The following is a 21,545-nucleotide window of genomic DNA, read 5'->3' on the forward strand; positions in this document are numbered from 1 at the left end:
TGATGTTTGACCTCTCATCTATCGTGCTCTTGCAACTACTTCCCAATTTCTCTCCTCCACCATACCAATAGCAATCCCCCCAAAAAATATTTAAATGGTTCCTTCGCATAATAAAGGGCTTCCTTGCCGAATGAAAAGAACTTTGTAAGCATGATAGGAAATTAGGATATATGCTAATTTGAATTTGACATACATGAATATATTTGAAGATTAATAATAACGATAAGAGTTGATAATTATAAATAATATTTGTTGATGTTTTGTAGAAATCCTATGAGACTATCGAAGATATATATCTTATGTGAGATATCACATATATATATAGATATACATCTAAATTCTATTAGGAGAAATATATATTATAATAATAATAATAATAATAATAAGTACATAGTTTACATAATCTATTATTATTATACTAATCTCACAACAATGAATAGACACGTCCCATGAAGGGACATGCCTCTCTCCTTGCCTAATTCTCAAGATAAATGCAAGATAGATTGCTGCATTTGAAAAACACATACCAAACAGGCAGTGCCAATACATTTGGAGCGATCCTCTAAACCTCAGGATGGTATGAGAGCGAGGTTGCAAATGTAAGATAAGGAATAAATTATGAGAGGGGAAAATGATAACTACAGTTGCAGACCAAACAATAAAGAGATATTTTGTGCACAGACGAGAAGGAATAAGGAGATAGAACAAAATTCTAGTCATTATTGTATGCAAAATCAAACATCAAATCAGATCAATGTCTGTGTTAAGAGGTAAGTCAATCTGGTTCAAGGTATCGGGGTCGAAGTTACAATCTACCAAGCACGGATCTAAATGCAATGTCTGGGGATTGCCGAATCAATACAATCAGTAATGCATCTCAACTTATTAATGATGTAGATTAGAAGTCTCCAATTAAATTCAAGTTGTTCAGTTGGAGAGGCAGATCTTGTTTTGGTTTGTGCGGGATATCCATGTCGAACTAGGCAAGCCAAAACAGTGAGTGCTCGATGATCTGATTCAACCATGACTGCTTGGGATGCTCTCAGAATTCGTATGCCAAGGATCTACATGTTCCAAGGATCTAACTAATACCTGCGACTTGGAGATAGCTAGTGCACACTGTGTTTAGAGCAGATCAGCTTTGATGTCGCAAAGGAGAGATTTTAGTGGGTATAAAAGGGTATTTTGAGCGTACAAGAAAGGAAGTCTTTCATAATAAAAGATAATTGCATGATAAGGGGTATGGAGTGTGATAACACAACACAACACTCATTAATTCAGTGGAAACATGTGGACCACGCACATCGGGTGAGGAATAAGGAAAAATAAAAGTTTTAAAGGAGATCAGATTAACTCATCGTATGAAAAAACATTGGCATATAAAATAAGAGGAGCAAATGCTCCTTATTGCACCTGCCACATAAGCAATGATTTGCCACATAATGTGCATTGAGAAAAGCGAGTCTTACATGGACGACTAACTAACCACAATGATAAAAGGTAGAAAGACATTAAAGGAAAATAAAGTTATTTGGTGGAGGGAAAAATGGACCGGTGAACTTAAAAGTGAAGGAACTAAAGAACATTGACCATAAACAAAATGACAAATCACACCAAGGATTAGGAGGACCTGTCAACAAGGTAAGTGAAGGTAAGGGTCATTTCAAATATTATAAACTAATTTACATATATTATTGTTATTATATTGGTATAAACTTTCTTTTCACATTATATCTATGGAAATTTATAAGGACAATATTCTAATTCAAAGAACACTATAAGACTCAACATGGTATATAATAAAATAAGTTTCAAAACCTTGCAAAGTGTAAAACTTGGACCCACTGACCAAGTAACTACAACCCATTCTTGAGTACAAGGAGGAGAAATAGTATTGTGATACGGGGAGGAGATTTGGAATTGTCATTAGTAAAAGAAAAATAGTTTCATAGTAATTCAGATAAAGTTATAAGATGAACACATCAGTGATGACGAGAACAATCAAGGATGTTGATGTAGAGATAAGTATTTATTAAGTTTACCTACTCATTGTAGTCTCTCTCTTATTTATTTCTATATGTACTATAAGAGCCAATTGCCTTGATCTTTTCTTTTCTCTTCAAGGATGCTATTGCAGGAAAAGGAAGATTGATATCAGATTTAGTGGGAGTCTGACACTTCATCAGAAGCAATATTGGATGAGGAGCTGAAGAAGATTGATTTTCAAAGGGAGTTTGACACATCCATCAGACGGAGTAGATAGAGAATATGGTTCAATTAATTTTTGAAGATCTCGATCATATCAAAATCAGAGGGAGTTTTGACTTCATGTAAACTTTTGATGTCATGTGTGTGATTGCATGATTTAATGGGCCTACCCCTTGTGTACATAATGAGGAAGTGATGAGTTCTAAACGATTATCACTTGTACCCATAGAAGTTATTGAAAGGTGGCGATCTTTCAATAACTTAATCTTCTATTGTGATAGACATTTAATGATCTCTAAAACATATTATAATAGATTATAACTTGCATGGTGGATTAAGTTCCTTAAATAGACTACAGCCTTCTATTGTGATAGACATTTTATGATGTCTGAAATAGATCATCATAGATTAGATTTTGCATGGTGGATTAAGTTCCTTAAAAAAACCATGGCCTTTTTTTGTGATGGACATCTTATGATGTTTAAGCAAACCATGATAGATTATATCTTGTAAATCAACGACTAAGTGATAGATGTCATTGCATTGACGGTCTATGAGTTGTGTGTATAGATATGTCGTAGATACTTGGTGAATATTAGGTGACATGATATTCAAGAGGCCATTACCTTATAACTATTGGAGTACTTGGTGAATGCCATGTAACTTGACATTCATGAGGCCATTACTCTTGACATAATGAGATGATATCTAAATGGTGAATATCTTCTAATCAAAGATATCCTTAAAACTTGCCATTCTTGATATTACGATGAGGTAATATCATGTAATGTGTTAATCCTCCCTAGCTAAGAGGGAGTATACATACATACATACATACATACATATATATATATATAGTTTATGTTGGTGCAAATAAGTATTTACTATTTACACTTAAGTTTACTTAGGTTAATGCATGTTTTTATTATTTATTTATGAGTCACCTAAGAGTATGCGTACTTTTGTGAGTTGTCATGTTGACAACACAAGAGTTAGCACCTCTTTTATGCATACAGTGTCTACAACACAGGAGTTAGCACACTAATTAAGCACATGGTGTCTACAACCTTGTCATTCTTATCCACTCATCTAGAATGATGGATAAGGCATGTGCTTAGTTGTCATGCTTATCTTATCTCCTTGTTCTTTCTAGAGACATTCTAGGTGCTTCTTGAGAGGCCTTTATATACAAGCACTACATTCTTTTTAATTTCTTATTTTGTTTTACCAATAAAAATAAAACTTAACAAAGTTGAAATGTAAGGATGTAATATTCCCTATAATGATATTTAATATCAAGAGTTATTCCTAGAATGCTTAAGGACAAGAAGTGTGATAAATGGACAGAAGGATTGACAATTGAGTCCCAAGTTTATCTGTCTTAAAGGAAACAATAATCATTGATCCTATGAACTAATGACCTTGGCTGCCTAGGTTGCACTAACTCTATGATGTCAGATCTTACCAACCCTTTGAATTTTGTCTATGGACAAAACCGTTCAGCATCCCCCTTTCTGGGTGATACCTTCTCCCGCTTTGCAATGGCCTTTAAATTTTGTCTATGGACAAAACCATTCAGCATCCCCCTTTCAGGGTGATACCTTCTCCCCCTTTGCAATGGCCGCAATGCTCTTGTGTCCAATTGCAGAACAAGTAGTTAGATCAATCATAATTTGACAAATCATTAATAATTTTGGACTTGCATCAACATTTACTTATACTCTAATAAGGATAGTTTCAACATGAATTACATCATTTAGATCATACAATTCATAATTAATAAGAAATAAACAATTTTACTTTCTAAACATTTCATATAATGAAAACCACTGTTTTTATCTGAAACCATTTAGGGCAGGAGAATAAAACCATTATTTGCAATTGAAATACTATCTAGGGCACAATCCAAACAAAACCACTTAGGACTTAAAAACCATTATTGAAGCAAATGTAAACCACTTATGGCATAAAACATTGTTTAAGCAGATGAAAACCATTTAGGACATAAAACCATATGTTGAGAGAAATATAATAGTTCAAAAAAGGGGTTTGACAAATATAGTCTCAAACCAGAAAGTACTCAAAGTCAATGATAAGTCCTGTCTTTTACTTGACTAGATGAAAAGACAGCGTTAGAATAGAAGTTAACAGCAGCTTGTTTTCATATAGTGAGGAATTGAAAGATATAAAAGAGACTCCTTTTTCTCTGTCAGCTGAAATTTTTAAATTGGCATTTTTTCTTGCATGTGAGATAAGATTGTTTTAGGTGAGTGTTCTTCATATTAGTTAGTTGCGGTTTTGGTTAGATATAATTTAGTAAATGTATGTTAACCGAAATGCCCTTAAGTTTTTATAAAAAAATAGTTTTTCCTTCAATTTTTACTTTTTTTTATAAATCTGATTTTCCCAAATAATTTCTATACTCTTGGTTTCCCAATTCATTCCCCAAACAATTAATGCTCCTGTAGAACTTTTTACAGCATTCCCTTGCAAGCCTAATTTCTACCCTGAAGATAGCCTGTTCTAGTTGTTAGTGCATGTCAGGAAAATATAAATGGAAATCAGCTGATGCTGTTGAGGTATGGAACTTAGAAGAAATATGATATTGAAGTGTCGGAATTAGGAATAGATGGTTTGAAACTAAGTATCTTCAGTTAAAAAATTAGACCTACATTTAACTGCCTCTTATCCAACATCTAGGCAGATTAAAATAAATTAAAGACCTAGAGAGAAAAATATTTAATCTTGTCATGAATTATTTATAGTTCATAAATTTATGTTTCAGACGAGAAATTTCTATTCAAATCAATGATCAAGCCGAGTATATATATAGTTTGGATGCCAATCAGTATAATATACAACCAAATTGCCACTGATGTGATGTTTTTAATTGTGTTTTACAAAGTTAAAATTGACTCTATGATTTTTATGACAAACAGTTTAACACCTAAAATTTCAACAAATGAGATTCTTACAGAGTGAGTTCAAAAAGCAAAATATTAACATTATTGATTTTTTGTTCATTATGGAGGAGCATGCACGTGCCATTTGGGGTGACAAAGGATTGTCAGTGATTGCACTTTCCCATTCGAATGTATCTGTTATGCATAGACTGAGGTTAGACGACTAAATTTTCCAGTGTATGTGTATATTCTGGTTTTGAGGTTGGACTAATAGCTGCATGGTTGCTTTCAAACAGGCCCCAACCATCATTAGATCGGTCATGTACAGCAGGAGCTGCTGTTCAATTGTTATATGATTTAAATGCACGCCAAGAACTAGAATATAGAAAGCTGGCTCAGTCAGCTGAAGTCCTTGAGGATTCCTTGGACCTTCTACTTAATTCTCTTTCGAGCCGTCGTCAACGGTATGGCAAGCCAGTGATCCGTGCACAAAGATGGAATAACAATACGTGATTACAGATATTTCCAGGGATGGAAGTACTGATTTAAGGTCTGCTGCAAGAAAATTCATCCTCTATACAGTTTGGGTTTCACCCAGTGAAAGACGAGGTGTTGCATAAGTTCAAACCCAGCGGTTAAATGAATCACTCTCCTATGAAATGAAACATTTGATCGTAAACTAAAGGGTTAAAAAGATACATGTGCAACTTAAATGATTTCTCAGTTTTACACCCATAGAAATTTTGTGCAACTTAAATGATTTTTCAGTTTTGAGCTCGTACATGTTTCTGAATGTGGGTAAGCAATATGTTCCCAATAATATGGATTTATGAATGTTTGCGGATTTCCCTGTGCAGAGTTTTTCATCAGTTATTCAGATCATACTCGTCCATCACCGGGATACCATAACAAGAGAGTAAAAAATCCCTCGTGTCCTTACCATTGTGATTTCTAGGTCCCTTCAATTGGCAGGTTTCACATATGATCGGAAAGAAACTCCTCTGCAGTTGTAGACTTTCATGGCTTATAGGCAAATACGAAAGATTATGAATTTCTTATGATGTTACGTTCATTGAGTTGGTGGCTTTCATATGAACCTTGAGCCAAGTACAATCTAACATTTAAGTCATGGGTATGAGCTCGAAATTTACTCTCCGTACGAACAATATTCCTTTGTTTATATCTATTTACACCTTACGTAAACTATTATCAGCTGATATATCGAACTGTAATCACTCAGCGAGCTACTATGCTTCCTCATTCAAATATATGATATATTTCTACGAACTATGCTCTTTGTTGCAGTCAAACTGAAGTGGATAAAGTTGTAACGCGACAGGTGGCAAGCTTCACTTATGAAGAAAGAGATCGACACTTGATTTAATTGTTGAAAAGATTTCATTTTGCAGAGCATTTATCTAATCAATTCTCTATTTCCATTGAAAAACTAGTTTAGTTTTTTTTAGAACTAAATCAAGATTTGCTACATTAGTATCCTTTGGCAAATTGTTATAATATAGTTGATTAACTATAATATACTTCATATCTTTGTGAAAGATTAAGTATAGTTATTAGTCTTTGTAGTAGTTTCATAGTTGTTTTGTGTGAATTTAGCCATTTTCTGAAGGGAGGATCGATAAAAAAATATAAATTAAAAAAATCATATATGTAAACATATAGAAGTGTATTTACATATATGCAAATGCCTATACACACTCATACATATATATATTAATACATTAATATACACACACATAACAGTAAATATATTCAAAATGCCACAACTAATAAACAAAACCATAATCAAATATAATAAATTTTCAATTAGTCAAACTTATGATACATATTAAACTTAGAAATAAAAATGTCAAGTTAAACAATCATTAATAGATATTCATTCTCAACACTATTTTTCAATAATATTATCATGGCCATCCTTAACCTATGATGTATGTATACTAGAAAAACCACATATGACATAGACTCTCTCACTTACTAATTTGTTTCTCTTTAAAATTAAGAACAAATTAAGAAATGGAAGCATGCATATCAATATGCTTTAGTTAATTGTCACATCCTTGTAACAACACTAATTAACATTCAACATTTTGTGGGATAGATTCTTTGGCGAGCACAAAGCAGTTAGTGGAAGGGTGGGATGATGTTGTAGGTTCAAATTTGAATGTGTTGAGTGGGAAGAATGGTGATGTTCATCAGGTTGTTCGGGGTCCATGGGGCTTTGCTAGGGAATGTTATCTGGCCGTAGGGTTTAATCTTGATAGTGTGTTGTTCCTAGAATCACTGGGATGCCCAATAGATCTAGTGGGGAAGGGGGCTACCGCGAAGGTTGTAACTGTCATTATGGTCCCTCTCTTTGCGTCTATTGCTTCTAGATCTGGCACATAGGGACATAAAGCGGCAACAAAAGATGGAGCTTGTGGTCTTGCAACAAACACATTTAAATGGGAACAAAAGGATCGGGGGAAGTTGTTTGGGGCCACTCTGAATAAAAAGCCTGCTACCTTGGTGGAGCCTATCAAAGTGGGATGCCAAAATGGAGAGTTTTTGTATTTTTGTTCTTGATCCCCTTCTAGATTTTGTTATTTCTGCATTGGAGGTTACACTCATTGGTAAGTTTCTTGTATCTCGTCCCAATATTGAAGAAGTATTTGAAAGGCCAAGTGGAGATTATGATGCTTCCCAAAGGTTTTTTGTTGTTTGAGATTTCTAACAAAGAGGGCTGTTGCTGCATCCTTTGTGGGGGACCTTGCATGATTGGAAAGTTGCCATTGTCTTTTCAGAAATGGTCCCTCAAATGGAAATTTGAGGATATTTTTTTGCCTCCATTCCAGTTTGGGTCCATCTCCTGGGCTTACTGTTGGAGTTTTGGAATGAAGCATTTTTCGAAGGCACTGTTGCTTGGTTTTGTCAACTTTTGATTGTTGACTAGAGTACGACAACTAGATTGAGGCTTGTCTTTGCTTGTATCTACATCAATGTTAGTAGATTTGAGAATCTACCACCATTTGTCTCTTTCAACTCTAAATAGGGGTTATTCAAACAAGAGGTGGAACTTCCTTTTGCTTGTTTTATTTGTAACCAGATGGGGCACTAGGCTAAAAATTGTCCCAAAAAAGCTAAGAAGGCTTCCTAGGTTTGTCTAATTGAAGGATAGAGAAAGGAATGGATTGCCAAATAGGGCCCTCCACCCAAAAATGATATTGTGGAGAAGTGTCAGCGAAATCATAGTATTCCAGTTTCAATGGAGAATGTGATTGTGGAAGACTCATTGAATGCCCCTTATCTCACTGTTAGAATGCTCGAGTAGGAGTCTATTTCAATCTAGGTGGCGGCCGATACTTTTGACTCAAATAATAAGACTGTTATTTTATCTCCTAGCTAGTAGATCCCTTGGAAGAATAGAGTCCTATTAGTGGATTTTGGAAATACAGGTTTCTAAGGAAGTTGTTGGGGGCGGGGGGAAGGGAGGGGAGGACTGTGGTCTAGACCCAAGGGAGTGGGTGTGCTTATTTCTGAGGTGGCCCCCTTTACTAATGAGTTGATCCACAACTTTCAAGTGGTGCTTCTGTTGTTAATCTGGCGGAGTTAGGGGTTTGGCCTTGGGAGTCATCTTATTCAACAAATATCCTTTCTTAGGTCCTAGACACCTATTTTCCCAGGAGGGTCAGGAGTCAGAGGAATTGGTTTAGTTGAACTCTCTTTACTCTTCCTCTAATCAACTCTGGCAATTTGTGAATCATAGGAGAAAAGTTAAGCAACAAAACATGCGTTTGTCAACAAAGTGACCCACAACCTCATTAAGTTAGATGTGGGAGGTAAGACATATGGGTTGGGTAAGAAGAGTAGAAAGGCTCAGGAATATGCTAGTAAGCAAGATATTGCATCTGGAAAACAAAGAACCATCCAGGAGATTTGCTTCCCTAGCTCTAAATGAAGATTATGTCATGGAAGATTTAGGATCATAAACCAAATGTGTTATTAATCCAGGAAACCAAGACGTCGAAAGAAAAAGTTGAAGTCCTCTCTCTTTTTAAGAATGGTAAGGTAGCAGGGTGTGACTCTGAAGGAGCTTTTGGTGGGTGGCAGTTTTCTGGAATGATTTTTTGATCCAAGGAGAAGTTCTTTTGGTTGTAAATAATATCATTTGTATTAAGTTTTCCCATATTAGAGATAATTGTTCTTGGATCCTCTCTAATGCCTATGCTCTTACCTCTAAGAATGGGAGGCTGGCTTTTTGGGATAGATTAGGGTCTTTTAGAATTTATGTTTGTAACTTCCTATGGCTAGTTATGAGTGATTTTAACTCCCCTTTGAATGATATTAACAAAGTGGGCATCATTTCTTCCCAAGATCATATAGATGGTAGAATGGATTTTATGGACTTTATCAATCTTCATGCTTTGTTGGATGTGGATCTTCAAAGACGTTCTTATACGTGATCTAACCATAAGAAGAGTAAGCATCTTATTCATGTGAGGTTGGATAGAACTCTAATCTTTGGTGTCTAGCTTAATAGGTTCTATTGTTCCCTTTCTTCTATCACTAAGGTTGGTTTTGATCATTTACCTATTTCTCTATTGGTTGATCCTCTTGTAGTCAAGCACAATTTTCCCTTCACATTTGAAAGGATGTGGTTGAAACATCCTTCCTTTGACTCTCTTGTCATGGATTGGTGGAACGTACAGGTTGAAGGGTCGGCTATGTTCAAGTTAACTGAAAAAACTTAGTTATATCAAGATTAAAGTCAAAGTGTGGAATAAGGAGACTTTTGGAGTCATTATTCTTAAACTTTTTAATTAAAGTTGGTTTGGATGAATTTCAAAAATCTATTCAGGAGGAAGGGGATGTACAAGATTTTGTGTAAGGAAAATGAGATATTGGTGAATTTTCACGATATTGTGACCAAAGAACTTTGTTTTGTTAGAAATGTTTAGAATAATAGGGGGTGGGGCTGGGGTTAATTGGTTACTTAAGGTCCTTAAGTACTGTTTGAAAAATTAAAAAATACAACTCATAATGTTCTGCTTATCTTGTTGTTGCTCGGTCTCTATTGTAAATTTTTTTTACTGTTCCAAATATAACATGCTTTGTTGAATATAAAATGTAAAACATATAAAACACTCAACATAGTTTTGACACAAGTATTTTTACGTGGAAAGCTAATTTGGGAAAAACCACTAGCAACATGTCACCTATTTTTCACTCTTTCGAAGTGAGCTCCGTTAGGAGCCAACCCTGTTAAAGGTTATTGTACACACTATTAAATGTGACTTGGTTAAAGGATGTAATCACCATGTTCGAAGTGGCCTTGTCAGAGGACTTTGATCATTCCATTTAGAATGTCACCTTATGAAAGGATTTACACAGACTATTAAGTCTTCCAAAATTGATTGTTAGGTCAACCTCTGTTAAAAGGTTTTCAATACAAACTATTTATAATGATTAGAAAGAAAATACTAGGGTTTCAATCCAAGCGATTGCAACTCACTTTGCAAGTTCAGATCTCTGTTCAGTTCAGGTGTTGATTCACTGATAAGCTCTCCATTGTCATTTCTGCTCTTGATTCGCTTGGCAACCCTTCAAGCAATTAATCTTCCCCCTTCAACAACACTTTTGCATTTTTGCTCGAATTTCACTTATCACTATCAGCAACATCTTTGCAAGCTTTTCTTTTAACTTCGCATTCACTCACATACTTGTGCATTTTTTATCCACCTCTGTTTGCATGTGCCTCTCACATATACTTGCACTCCTTGATAATTTCTTCAGCTCTATACCTCTTAAAATAGGCAATTCTTACTTTATCGTTTTTCATGATCACCATATATCTTAGGGTTTATGATCAGGTTCAACACAATTCATTGTATCTATCCATCTTCTTGATCTTATATAAACTTCTCTAGAATCTGTCTGTTAGGTCTTTACCTAATCTTTGCCTTGAATTTAATGATCCAACTCATCAATCTTATCTTCAGCACAATTTACATCTCCCAAGAAATCAATTGAGTCAGTTGGGAATAACGATTTCCTCGAATTCATCTTTAATAGTATTACTCGACAATCACTAAGTTCTGACACTCGATCATCACTTAATACTCAGGCCTTGTAAAACTTGTTGGCTCGACATCGACTAACTTTCTCGATTAATATTGATGCTCGATCAACACTAGATTTGCTCGACACTAATTATGGCTTGGTTGACACTAGCATCACTTGACATTTCTTTGCCTTTTAGTATTGCTCAGCTTGGCTTAACTTTCTTGACATAAACAATCACTTTGCTTTATCGAAGTCTATCTAATAAAATATCCATTGTAGCATTCTTTTCATAACTCAACCTTTCTTCTAGGTGCTATTGTTATGAGCAATTACTCAAATCCTCTTCATCAATCAAATAGATATGACATTTAGATTAGGTAGCAATATGTTTCATCAATAGATTTGAGATCAATGATGTTACTATTGTTCCAATTGTAAGTTTCCAACACTTTTTTGGAGACAAAGATCATCCATTCTAATGGGGATATCTCTAAAGCTTTTGTGGAGTTTTTCTCCAAATTTTTGAATAAAGAGGTTAATCTTTTCTCTAACAGACAAAACCATCTTTTGGAGTCAACCCCCTCTCTAGTGGAAGAGGATACTAATAGAATGTTGGTTGTTATTCCCTTAGTTGATGCAATTCATATAGTTGTGTTCTCTTTTGAAGGTGAGGAATCCTTAAGACCTGATGGGTTCCTGATGTTCTTCTTTCAACACTATTGAGATGTTATAGGGTCAGAGGTGTGTGCTATAGTTAAAGATTTTTTTAGATCTAGGAAATTGCTCAAGGAACTCAATTGAACTTTCATTGTTTTGATCCCTAAAAAAGGAGCTAGAAGGGTGGAAGCCTTTAGATCGATTAGTTTGTGTAATTTTATTTACAAGGTGTTCTCAAAAGTTCGAACTTCCAAATTATTGACTATTCTCCCCTTTATCATTTTGGCTCAACATAATGGTTTTGTCCTAGGTAGGCAAATCTTGGATTCCATTGTCAAAGTCCTATGACATAGTTGATTGGGATTTTATGTTCAATGTTTTGAAAAAGTTAGGTTTTGAAGATCGATTCAATCAAGTTTTGCCCAGCTGCTTGGTACTTCTTCATCTGTGGTTATTATAAATGATCCCTCTTTAAAAAAAAATAAACCTTCAAGAGTCCATAGACAAGGCAATCCTCTTTCCCCTATTCTTTTTGCAATTATGGTGGAGACTTTGGGAAAATATCTTAGTGCCCGAGTGTCCCGAGGTGTGATTGTTGATCTTAAGCCTTCATCTGATGATCTTACTTGCTAAATAGTTTATAGATGATATAATAATGATGGGAGAATCTTATATTAAGGAAGCCAAAAGTTTTAGAGTGTCTTCCGATCTACACTAAGGCTTCTGGCCCATTGATCAATTGAGAGTAGATCTCTATCTTTTTAGTTGATACTCGTATCTAGAGACAAGAGAAGATAACCAATATTCTAGAATGTGAAATTGAATATTTACCTACTTTCTATATGGGTCTTCCTTTAGGCTTGAATCCTTCCGAGGTTTTTTGGGCTAAGCTAGTTGATATGCTTAATCCTAAGTTGTCTGGTTGGAAAGGGGCCTTGCTTAGCCAGGAAGGGAAACTCAAACTGCTCAAGTCTATGTTACAAAATCTTCTGATTTGTGCTCTTAGTTTATTTAAAATTCTTGGCAAGTTCTTGGGCACTATTGAAAAAATCCAAAGGAATTTTATTTGGTTTGGTGTCGAGGACATAAAAAGGCTGGTGTTGGTTTCCTAAGATAAAGTTTGTTCCCCTAAAGTGAATGGTTGTCTGGGAATTTTTTCTTTGAAATTTTTCAATGTTGCTCTTCTAGCAAAACAAGTTTGGTGCATCTTTGAAGATGGTAAAGATTTGAACAAAATCCTCAAGAGTAAGTACCACATCAATAATTTGAATATCATGGACTTCTTGAGATCCCAAAATTTGACTAATGGGTCTAGTATTTAGAATGACATTCAAGAAGGTAAAGAGTTAATTTTATCCAAAGCCAGATGTAAAGTGACCAATGACATTAGTGTGAATTTTTGGGATGACGGGTGGATCTTCCAGTGTCTCATTTCTTCTTTGATAAGGTTGGCACCCTTCAAGGACATATGTAAACTTTGGTTAGGATCTCGAGTTGTTGATTATTGGCAGATTGTTCAATGGGTGGCTCTCACAGCTCTTGATTCGGCTTTTGCATCTTTGTTGTTAACCTAAATTCGATTATGTTGGTAAATAATGAATTGTATAGGATTATTTGGGATGGTTGTGCAAGTGGCTCCTATTCGGTTGCTTTGGGGACTTGCTCTCTTCAAACAACTATCTCTCCTTCCCCTATCTAGGCTAAGGTGTGGAACCAACATCTTATTCGAAAAATTAATATTTTCCTTTGGCTTGTTCTTCAAAACAAGATCCTCATGATTGAAAATTTGATGAAAAGAGGCATGTCTTTCTCGAATAAGTGTTTTCTTTGTGAAGGCCTCCCCTAGAATTGGGGATCATATCTTCTTACAATGTCCTTATGCGTGTGAGACTTGGATGTGCCTCTTCCAATGCTAGGATCTTTAGTGGATTTTTCTTGGGAAGGTGATTGATCTATGGTCTATGTGGTGTGGTTGTTTCTTGCCTATAGACAAAGGCTTCTAGTAGTTGCTGACCCCCTCCCATGTGTTATGGAACCTCTGGAAAGAAAGAAATAATAGAGTCTTCAGGGATGTTTCTAGAAGTCTAGCTTTGCTGGTTGCCAGAATCAAACTTAGTGCAGTTGAAAATTTTCATTGTAGTTTTAAAGGTAAATGGGTTTTTGAGGATGAAATATTAGGCGATTTCTCTCAAATCCCTAAAGACAACTATAAAGCTAAAAGAGATAACGCGAGGTGAGATAGCCCTCTGGGAAGGGTGGAGTAAACTGAATTTTGACAGAGTTGCCAAGGGGAAACTAGGGGCTTCTAGTTGTGGGGCTATTAATCACAATGAACATGGCAATATGGTCAAAGTTATGGCGATTTCACTTGTCAAACCAACTGCCTTGTAGAAGTGATGGGCCTTCTCCATGGTTTGAGGCCTTTGCTTGGTCAAATGATTGGCCTAGAAAGTAGACCTTTACACTCATGGATTGGAGATCCTAAGTAGCATCCAAGTACCCCATTGAACTCATTTAATTTATCAACCAAGGATGTAGACTTGAAATGGTATCTGCAAAGTATATGCTCTAAACCCTCCTAGTTGTCATTACTCATCTATGGGAATGGAAATGCTAGACTTATTGGAAATGAGAGTACTAAACGTAAGTAAAGAATTAAACATTTAATCTAGAGTACAAAATTTGAAATACAAACATGATATGGCTCTGTTTTCCTTTACTACAGTAACCCAATAGTTCTGTTACCAATGGTTGCAGGAGCAACAATTCTCTATCTATTCTAAGAATGATGAAAACTACTCCTATTGACTAAGTTCACTCACCAAGTGAACCCTCTTGGACGAGTGGATGATTATAAACTCAACATAAAGTGTTGAGAAATAACAGTGTCATCTTTATTGATAAATAACCATCAACAATACAAACTGAAAATAACATACTATTATGTATGTATGTATTTATGTATGTACGTACATACGCATGTATGATTGTTGTTATGAATACAATCACCTCTGACCTCCGAATCGACAACTTATTTATAACATCAAAGGAAAACTATCTTCCCTAAATCTAGGATGCTTCAATAATAAAGATTTAGCAATATCATTAATGAAATACAACATAGAACACATTTTTCGTAATTGGACAAGTGTTCATCAAATGTAGCATGCCATAACTTTAGATTTGCAGTTGAGCAATTGATAGTTGCATTGACCTGATCTTAAGTTAAACTGTTGGCATTGGGAAGCCACATGAATTTTTCATTACTTCCCTTGATCATGCTCCTTCTAATTCTCCTTGGCTTTTTCCTGCAAAAGATTAGTACACATGCCAAATATCAAAACATATATCGATCTCAATAATTCACAGAAATATTAAATGCACAAATAGATTAATCCTTGCTCACGACATATGGCTATAGGAACCTACCCCAACATTAGTTCAAAGGAAGAAAGTATTCTACCTACTAGTATATATACACATGATCTCATTTATCACATATAAGTTCTAATTATAGTGTTATATTTATGAAACCATACGATATCTTCAAAACCATAGCAAAACATACTAATTATAGGTTTATATAGGGTATATAATAAAATGTCTTATGAACTAAAAAGGAAAAGACCCTTCAAATAACCATAAAACCTATAAAACTATACTATTTCATAGCCCCATCATTCCCCCCAACTTAAGATCTTGTTAGTCTTCCAGCAAGTGTGTGGTTTCTAACTCAGACACTCATTTTGAAATTCACTACAATGCTTTCTCTTGCTCCTCTGTCTCAAATCCAACAATATCCCTTAGAGTATCTTAGTTGCTCCCAAATCTGCACTTCAACACCCATGTCATGTTCATTTTTATCTTCATGGACACCTAAAGGTTGGTCCATAAGAAATGGGGGTTGAAATTAGAGTGGAATCCAAAAACTTTGTCTGTCTCTTCCCAACATAACATACCATTGACCTTGTTTATTTTTCATAATAAATTTTTGTGGAGAACGTGGCTCCTTGACTCACAAATCACGGGGAAGTCTTATCCATCTTTGGATAATATATCTTTTTGCCTCATGTAGTTCTCTTGCCTACAATACTTCAAACTCTATACAAGCAATGTTTTTAAGAGGCTTAATATGTTTCTTCCTTGCTTTGCTAACTACTACCTTCAGTCAATCATATTGATAGGTTCTTGGATATCTTGCTTCAGGCCTAAGATACACTAGCGTTCTCATTTCTTCTTCCCGGTATAGCATGGTTTGATTTACCCTATTTATTTCATTTTGGACCTAAGAAATGAATACCTTAAGCTGAATGTCTCCTACATAGATCAATGGATTCCAATCCCTGTCATTTGGAATCGCTAGGTTATGCATGTATAACTCACACAACAAATTTTGAATTACTGTAGGAGATTATTGGAATGCATAATAGAAGCCATGTGGTGTATTCAAAGAAGGATTGAAAACTTTTTTTGATTTTTCTTAATTTTTAATTCAACATTTGTTCCTTAAGAAATAAAGTGTATACTTGCACTTGAGGCTTACATTAAAATAATTCAAGTATTAATGTAGTCGTTTGAGTGACCTTATCTTTAAAAAATGTGATCTCTTCTTCTTTATCTAACAATTCCCTCTATTGATAATTAATAATATGCTGTAGTTTCTTCTTTTCTTCAAACCATAACCTTTTCCATAAAAAAATGTTGGTATAAGCTCATTCTTGTAGCTAATAGTGTAGAGAGATTTGGAGGAGGCATTGGACCTGGATTATTGATATCAATCAATCTAGGTCCTATAGCTTGTGTGTCATTGTCTTTGGGTTTATCAATAGGATTTTGATTCCATAAAACCAATTCTTGCTCAGGGTTGTCATTTCCTAGCTATTGTGGAGGATTTTCTACCTCCATTTGATGGGCGGCATGTACCAAAGTATTTAACCCTTCATTAGCCATGTGCACCATAGCCTAATCAACAATATTTATATCAAATGCAGGATAATCTTGACTAAGATCTTCAAGATTGTCATTTGTGGTTGTAGGGCATTCTTTTTGTATATTACTAGAAACCAAAATGGTATCATTATTAAAAACTCCTTGTTCATCATCAGAGTCATGCACAAGTTGGGGACATTTCCCTTTCCCACGAAACACAAAATTAACTGGGCTAGATTCATCACCACTACTATCATCTTCAACGCGACCAATATTTTCATCTCCTTGATATTGACCTGAATCACGTTGATCATTATGTTGAAAATTTTTTCAGTCCCTTCTTGACATTTTCGTTTAATCAAATCCAGGAGTTTCTTTTTCAACCTCAAGAACATCAATTTGAACTAGTTTACTAACAAGTGTATCAATTACACTAGGGTTCTTAGCAATTTGGTCAATTCTCCTCACAGGTGTTTCAAACAAGGCTTTTTACAAATTTTTATTTTTTAATGCAGATTCTCCTTCAGTTGATGCCGTAAGAGTTTCTTTTTGGTCTTTCTTTCTCTTGTTAGGAGGTGACAAGGTGCCATTAATATATTCGACTTCCCCTGATTCCTTTGGCTGCTCTACATTTTCTTCTATTGGTTCTTGGATGACTTCCTTTCCCACTCTTTTTGCAATATCGGTTTGGGGTTGAGGAGTAGAGGGTTTTCTTTAGAAACAAATTTCTCCTTCCCTTTCTTGAAGTGGAAATATTTGGTGATTTTTCTACCTTTTACATTTGTCTAGATGACCTAGGGTTTTCAAGAGAACCAAAGGGTAAAGGTTCAAATCTTTCTACTATTTTCATAGTATCTGTTGCTGTAGTAACCCTTCTCTCTACTCAACCTCTAGGTCCTACTTGTGGGGATGCATATTCAACCATTAATAAGAAATTGTCCCATGAAACAATATGTTTTCTCCTCAAATCCCTTTCAACTAATAACTTAATCAAACAATGATTAGGCATAGAGTTGGGCTTACCTTCCTAAACAAAAGCTACTCTTTTCTTCAATAGACTAAATAGAAAATGTGGAAGATTCATTGGCCTATTCTCATGATGAAGGCTATTGAGAAGCTTAAAATGAATGTCATGAAATCATTGTTGCCTACCTTTATAGGTGATGTACCACATGATGTAGAGGGCACATTGATTGTAGGCTTCTTGCACATATATTCTTCTTGTGTCTTTCTTCCTATCAATTTCCAACTGCCTATTTGTGAGTAGGGTGAATTGGGCCTTGACTAATCTTGGGTCCAAATATTCTTCAAAATTTTCCCCCTCATGTGACAAATTAGAGACTTCATCAATTATATCTTCACTACATTCCATTCTAAGCCCTTTAACTATGACAATACTAGTGTGTAGAGAATTCATGAATTGCAACGCCACTTCATCATTCCATGCTGTGAGCTTTAAGAAAATACTGCAAACACTATTGACTCTCAACTAAAGGACGAAAGACATTATCTTGTAGAATAATTCCATGAATTGTTTGTTCATGACGTATTAAATATCCTCCCATGACTATTATCATTTAAACTTCATTGAATTGAGCTAATCCCTATAACAAGAAATAACACAACTTGGCAATGAAATTGACATTTTTTTGAAAGCGATGACAAAAAAAAGAAAATAGGATGGTTTCTAGAAGTGCTACCATCTTTGAGGATGTCATATCATCATTAATCTTTAACTTACCCATGTCCTTATCACTCCATAAGTGCATACATTCATACCCTTTTGCTCATTTTAGTAAGCGTCACATCAATGAGTTGTGTTTTAAAAATGACATGTCATGTCCTTTAAATATAACACCAAAATCAACTCAATCATGTGAAAATAAAACAACGTGTGCATACTTGATCGAAAATATGACACAATCACCCCGAACTTAAATGAGAGCATGGGTCCCACCATGCAAACATGAGAAAAGATTGCTAGTGTACATAAGATTGCTAGCTATGAAATTAAAGAAAATAAAATATGTAAGAAAGCATGTTATTGAACTTGTAATGGAGTTGATGAAAAATTTATTGCTACATACTTTAATGTTGAAGTGAGGATGAGGTGGAAATGTGAAAAAGTGAGAAAGAGAGAAGGTGAGATTAGTTTATTATGGAGAAAGTGAGATGATTTATTATGCGTCTTTGAACAAAGTTAAATAGATGAGGTAAATTGGGTGGAAGACTCAATTGTTGTGGCTACACAAGGTGTTTGTGGTTCTTCAAATTCAAATAGTTGCAAGAACTTCTCCTTGCTTTGTGACTTATGATTGAGCTTAAGCCTATGATCGGTCACCAACAAATTGAAATAGACAAGATCATTCGTAGAGAGTTGTATTACGCCATTGTCAAAAATTAATATTATTTCTTGTGGTCCCAACCATTGTGCTTGAAATTTACTTGGAGTGTTTTGATATTAAGAATCATACTGTAGTGCCCTATCACCAATAGATTTTTTTTTTGCCTTGAGAAAATTATCATGCCATTTCTTCCTATTCTGCTAGATAAGTTCAACATTTTGCAAGGCAGATTTCCTATACTCATCTAGGCCATTTATTTGTAGGATTCTTTCTAGTTGTGCCTCAGTGAGATCAATGTTGAGTTCTAAGCTTGTTCATGATGTTTCATGCTTACATTCGATAAGCATGACAACTTGTTTACCATAGACTAATTCAAAGGGAGTAAAACTAGTTGTACTCTTCCCTGTTGTCCTATAAGCCCAAATTGCTTAGGGTAGATGGTATGCCTTGTTAATCTCATATTGGTTTTGACATATGAGTGAAAATATACTTAAGTCATTTACTTAGTTCATGTCGAACAACTAATACATGCCGTGTATAAGTTGTCAGATAGTATATGTCGAGTGATAGATATTTAGTGCGAGCCAAGTAACTAGTAAGTGCTGAGTAGATGGTATGTATCAAGCTATTTAGATGTCGAGTGATCAGTGGATGCCGAGTCGTTCAGAAGCCAACTTACAACATTGAAGTTGTAGTTGATGCCGAGCATCAAGGACTTCAAGTGCCGAGCTACATAGTTTTGACATAGATGTTTATAATGACAAAAAATTCTATGTAAACCATTTTTGGGCCAAATTAAGGATTGTTTTACAATATTTGATGATAAGGATGAATCTTAATTGCGAATCCCTATGCATTACATGCATCCAATTAGAAAAAGGGAAGGTGTAAGCGGTAATATGGGTGAATTAGTACAGTTGATTCATACCTAACCCTAAGTAACCTAGGTCTTCTTAAGGAGGACAAACTCTGAACTTTTTAAGGAATGCTTAAGGAGAATTGAAGAGAGTTTGCATGCACAAAAAAAGATTCATTTTGACTAAGGTGTTATGATTTGAGTTACATTGCAAAATCAGTTAAATAAGAACATAGGAAAGGAATTAGAGGACAATAGAGATACATCTGATAAGAAAGGATCAAGTATACATTAGGATAGAGGTGATCTGACATCAAGCAATAGAGTGCTAACCAAAGGATCATTGCTGAGACATTCTAATAGGTGACTCAGTCAAATCTCTTAACATAGTAGTCTTGATAGGCTATTGTAAATCCTTTAACAGGGTGCTTACTTCATTGTAAGTTAAAGTCCTTTTACCAGGCACACTTTTAGCAGGGTATTTAAATCATTTAACAAGGTAAGATCTAACAATCTTGTAAACCTTTAATAGGGTAGATCATGTTTCATGATCAAACATTGTAACCTTCATTGGGTACACTTTATTACTATAGTAGTGAGGATTTGTGGGTGTCATCCCCACCCCAGGTTTACCTTCTCCTTGGATGGTTTATGGGTAACTAAATATCTTCTGTCATAAATGTGTTGAATATTTTACTTTCATGCTATGGATGTATATACTTAATTTGGTATTTCAGTTTATATGCATAGATTGTGTGATGTATGTGTCGTGAATAGTTTTAGAGGTTGAAAGTTTTAAGTGTTGTTTCACCTCCCCCAGAGTTTACATCCCTATTTTATTTCCAACAATTGGTATCAGAGTTGAGTTTTCTGGAAAGTAAAGCTTTGCAACTTTGAGGAAAGATCTTGGAATTGGAAGTCTACAAGTTGGGAAAGACTATTGAAAATTAGAAGATTGAAATACAACTTTCCCTACATCATCTGAATGAAGCAAGAAATGAGTTAAAGATATCATTGAAGAGAAAGAAGGGAATTGCTATTGAAGAGAATGACACACAATACCAAGAGATTGACACTACTGAATTTTTAATAGATGGAAACACCAATGAATTTAATGTAGTAGTTGCAGATTTGATGGAAAATAATGAAACCTTGACTGAAGAGGTCAAAAATCTCAAAAGAGAAGCAAGAAGTTCAATCAGTATTACTAGGTGAGGTGATTGAGCAGGAAAAGAAAGCTGAAGAGGACAAAGTCATGATTGAAGATGGCAAAAGGATTTTGGCCAATAGACTAGAAGAGAAAATATTAGAGGTAACTACGATTGCTAACATGCAATTGGAAACTTTGGGTCAAATGATAATTGAAAATCATGAACTAAATGCAAAGGATATTGAGATCACAATATTGAAGTGGCAGAATGAATAACTAAGAAATGATTTGAAAAGGGAAAAGGAGTTTGCTGACAGTTTCAACAAACCTAGTGAAGCCATCAAGTACTTTGAATAATTGATGAGATCCCCTAGATCCAAAAGTGACACTTCTAGATTAGGATACACTAGTACTAAAGAAGGAGAATCATCCAAAAG

At 35.0% G+C, this 21,545-nt stretch overlaps 1 protein-coding gene across 2 annotated transcripts in view; it reads left to right on the plus strand.

The window, feature by feature from the left end:
* The window catches only part of LOC149569405 (DTW domain-containing protein), a 139,884-nt gene extending 133,326 nt beyond the window's left edge, over positions 1 to 6,558 (plus strand). Inside the window, exons 7-8 of one of the 2 annotated variants that reach the window (XM_089822121.1) lie at positions 5,240 to 5,325; positions 5,408 to 6,558. In XM_089822121.1, coding sequence (XP_089678247.1) covers positions 5,240 to 5,325; positions 5,408 to 5,624 — 303 coding nt within the window. In that variant the 3' untranslated portion in view covers positions 5,625 to 6,558. The remainder of the gene's footprint in view (positions 1 to 5,239; positions 5,326 to 5,407) is intronic. The other variant, XM_089822122.1, reaches the window with a different exon arrangement.
* The last annotated feature ends 14,987 nt before the right edge of the window (positions 6,559 to 21,545 follow it).

This window comes from Cupressus sempervirens, chromosome 3 (genome assembly GCF_028749045.1).
Source record: "Cupressus sempervirens isolate cs-2001-9-10 chromosome 3, ASM2874904v1, whole genome shotgun sequence".
In the NCBI taxonomy this organism is placed as follows: Eukaryota; Viridiplantae; Streptophyta; class Pinopsida; order Cupressales; family Cupressaceae; genus Cupressus; species Cupressus sempervirens.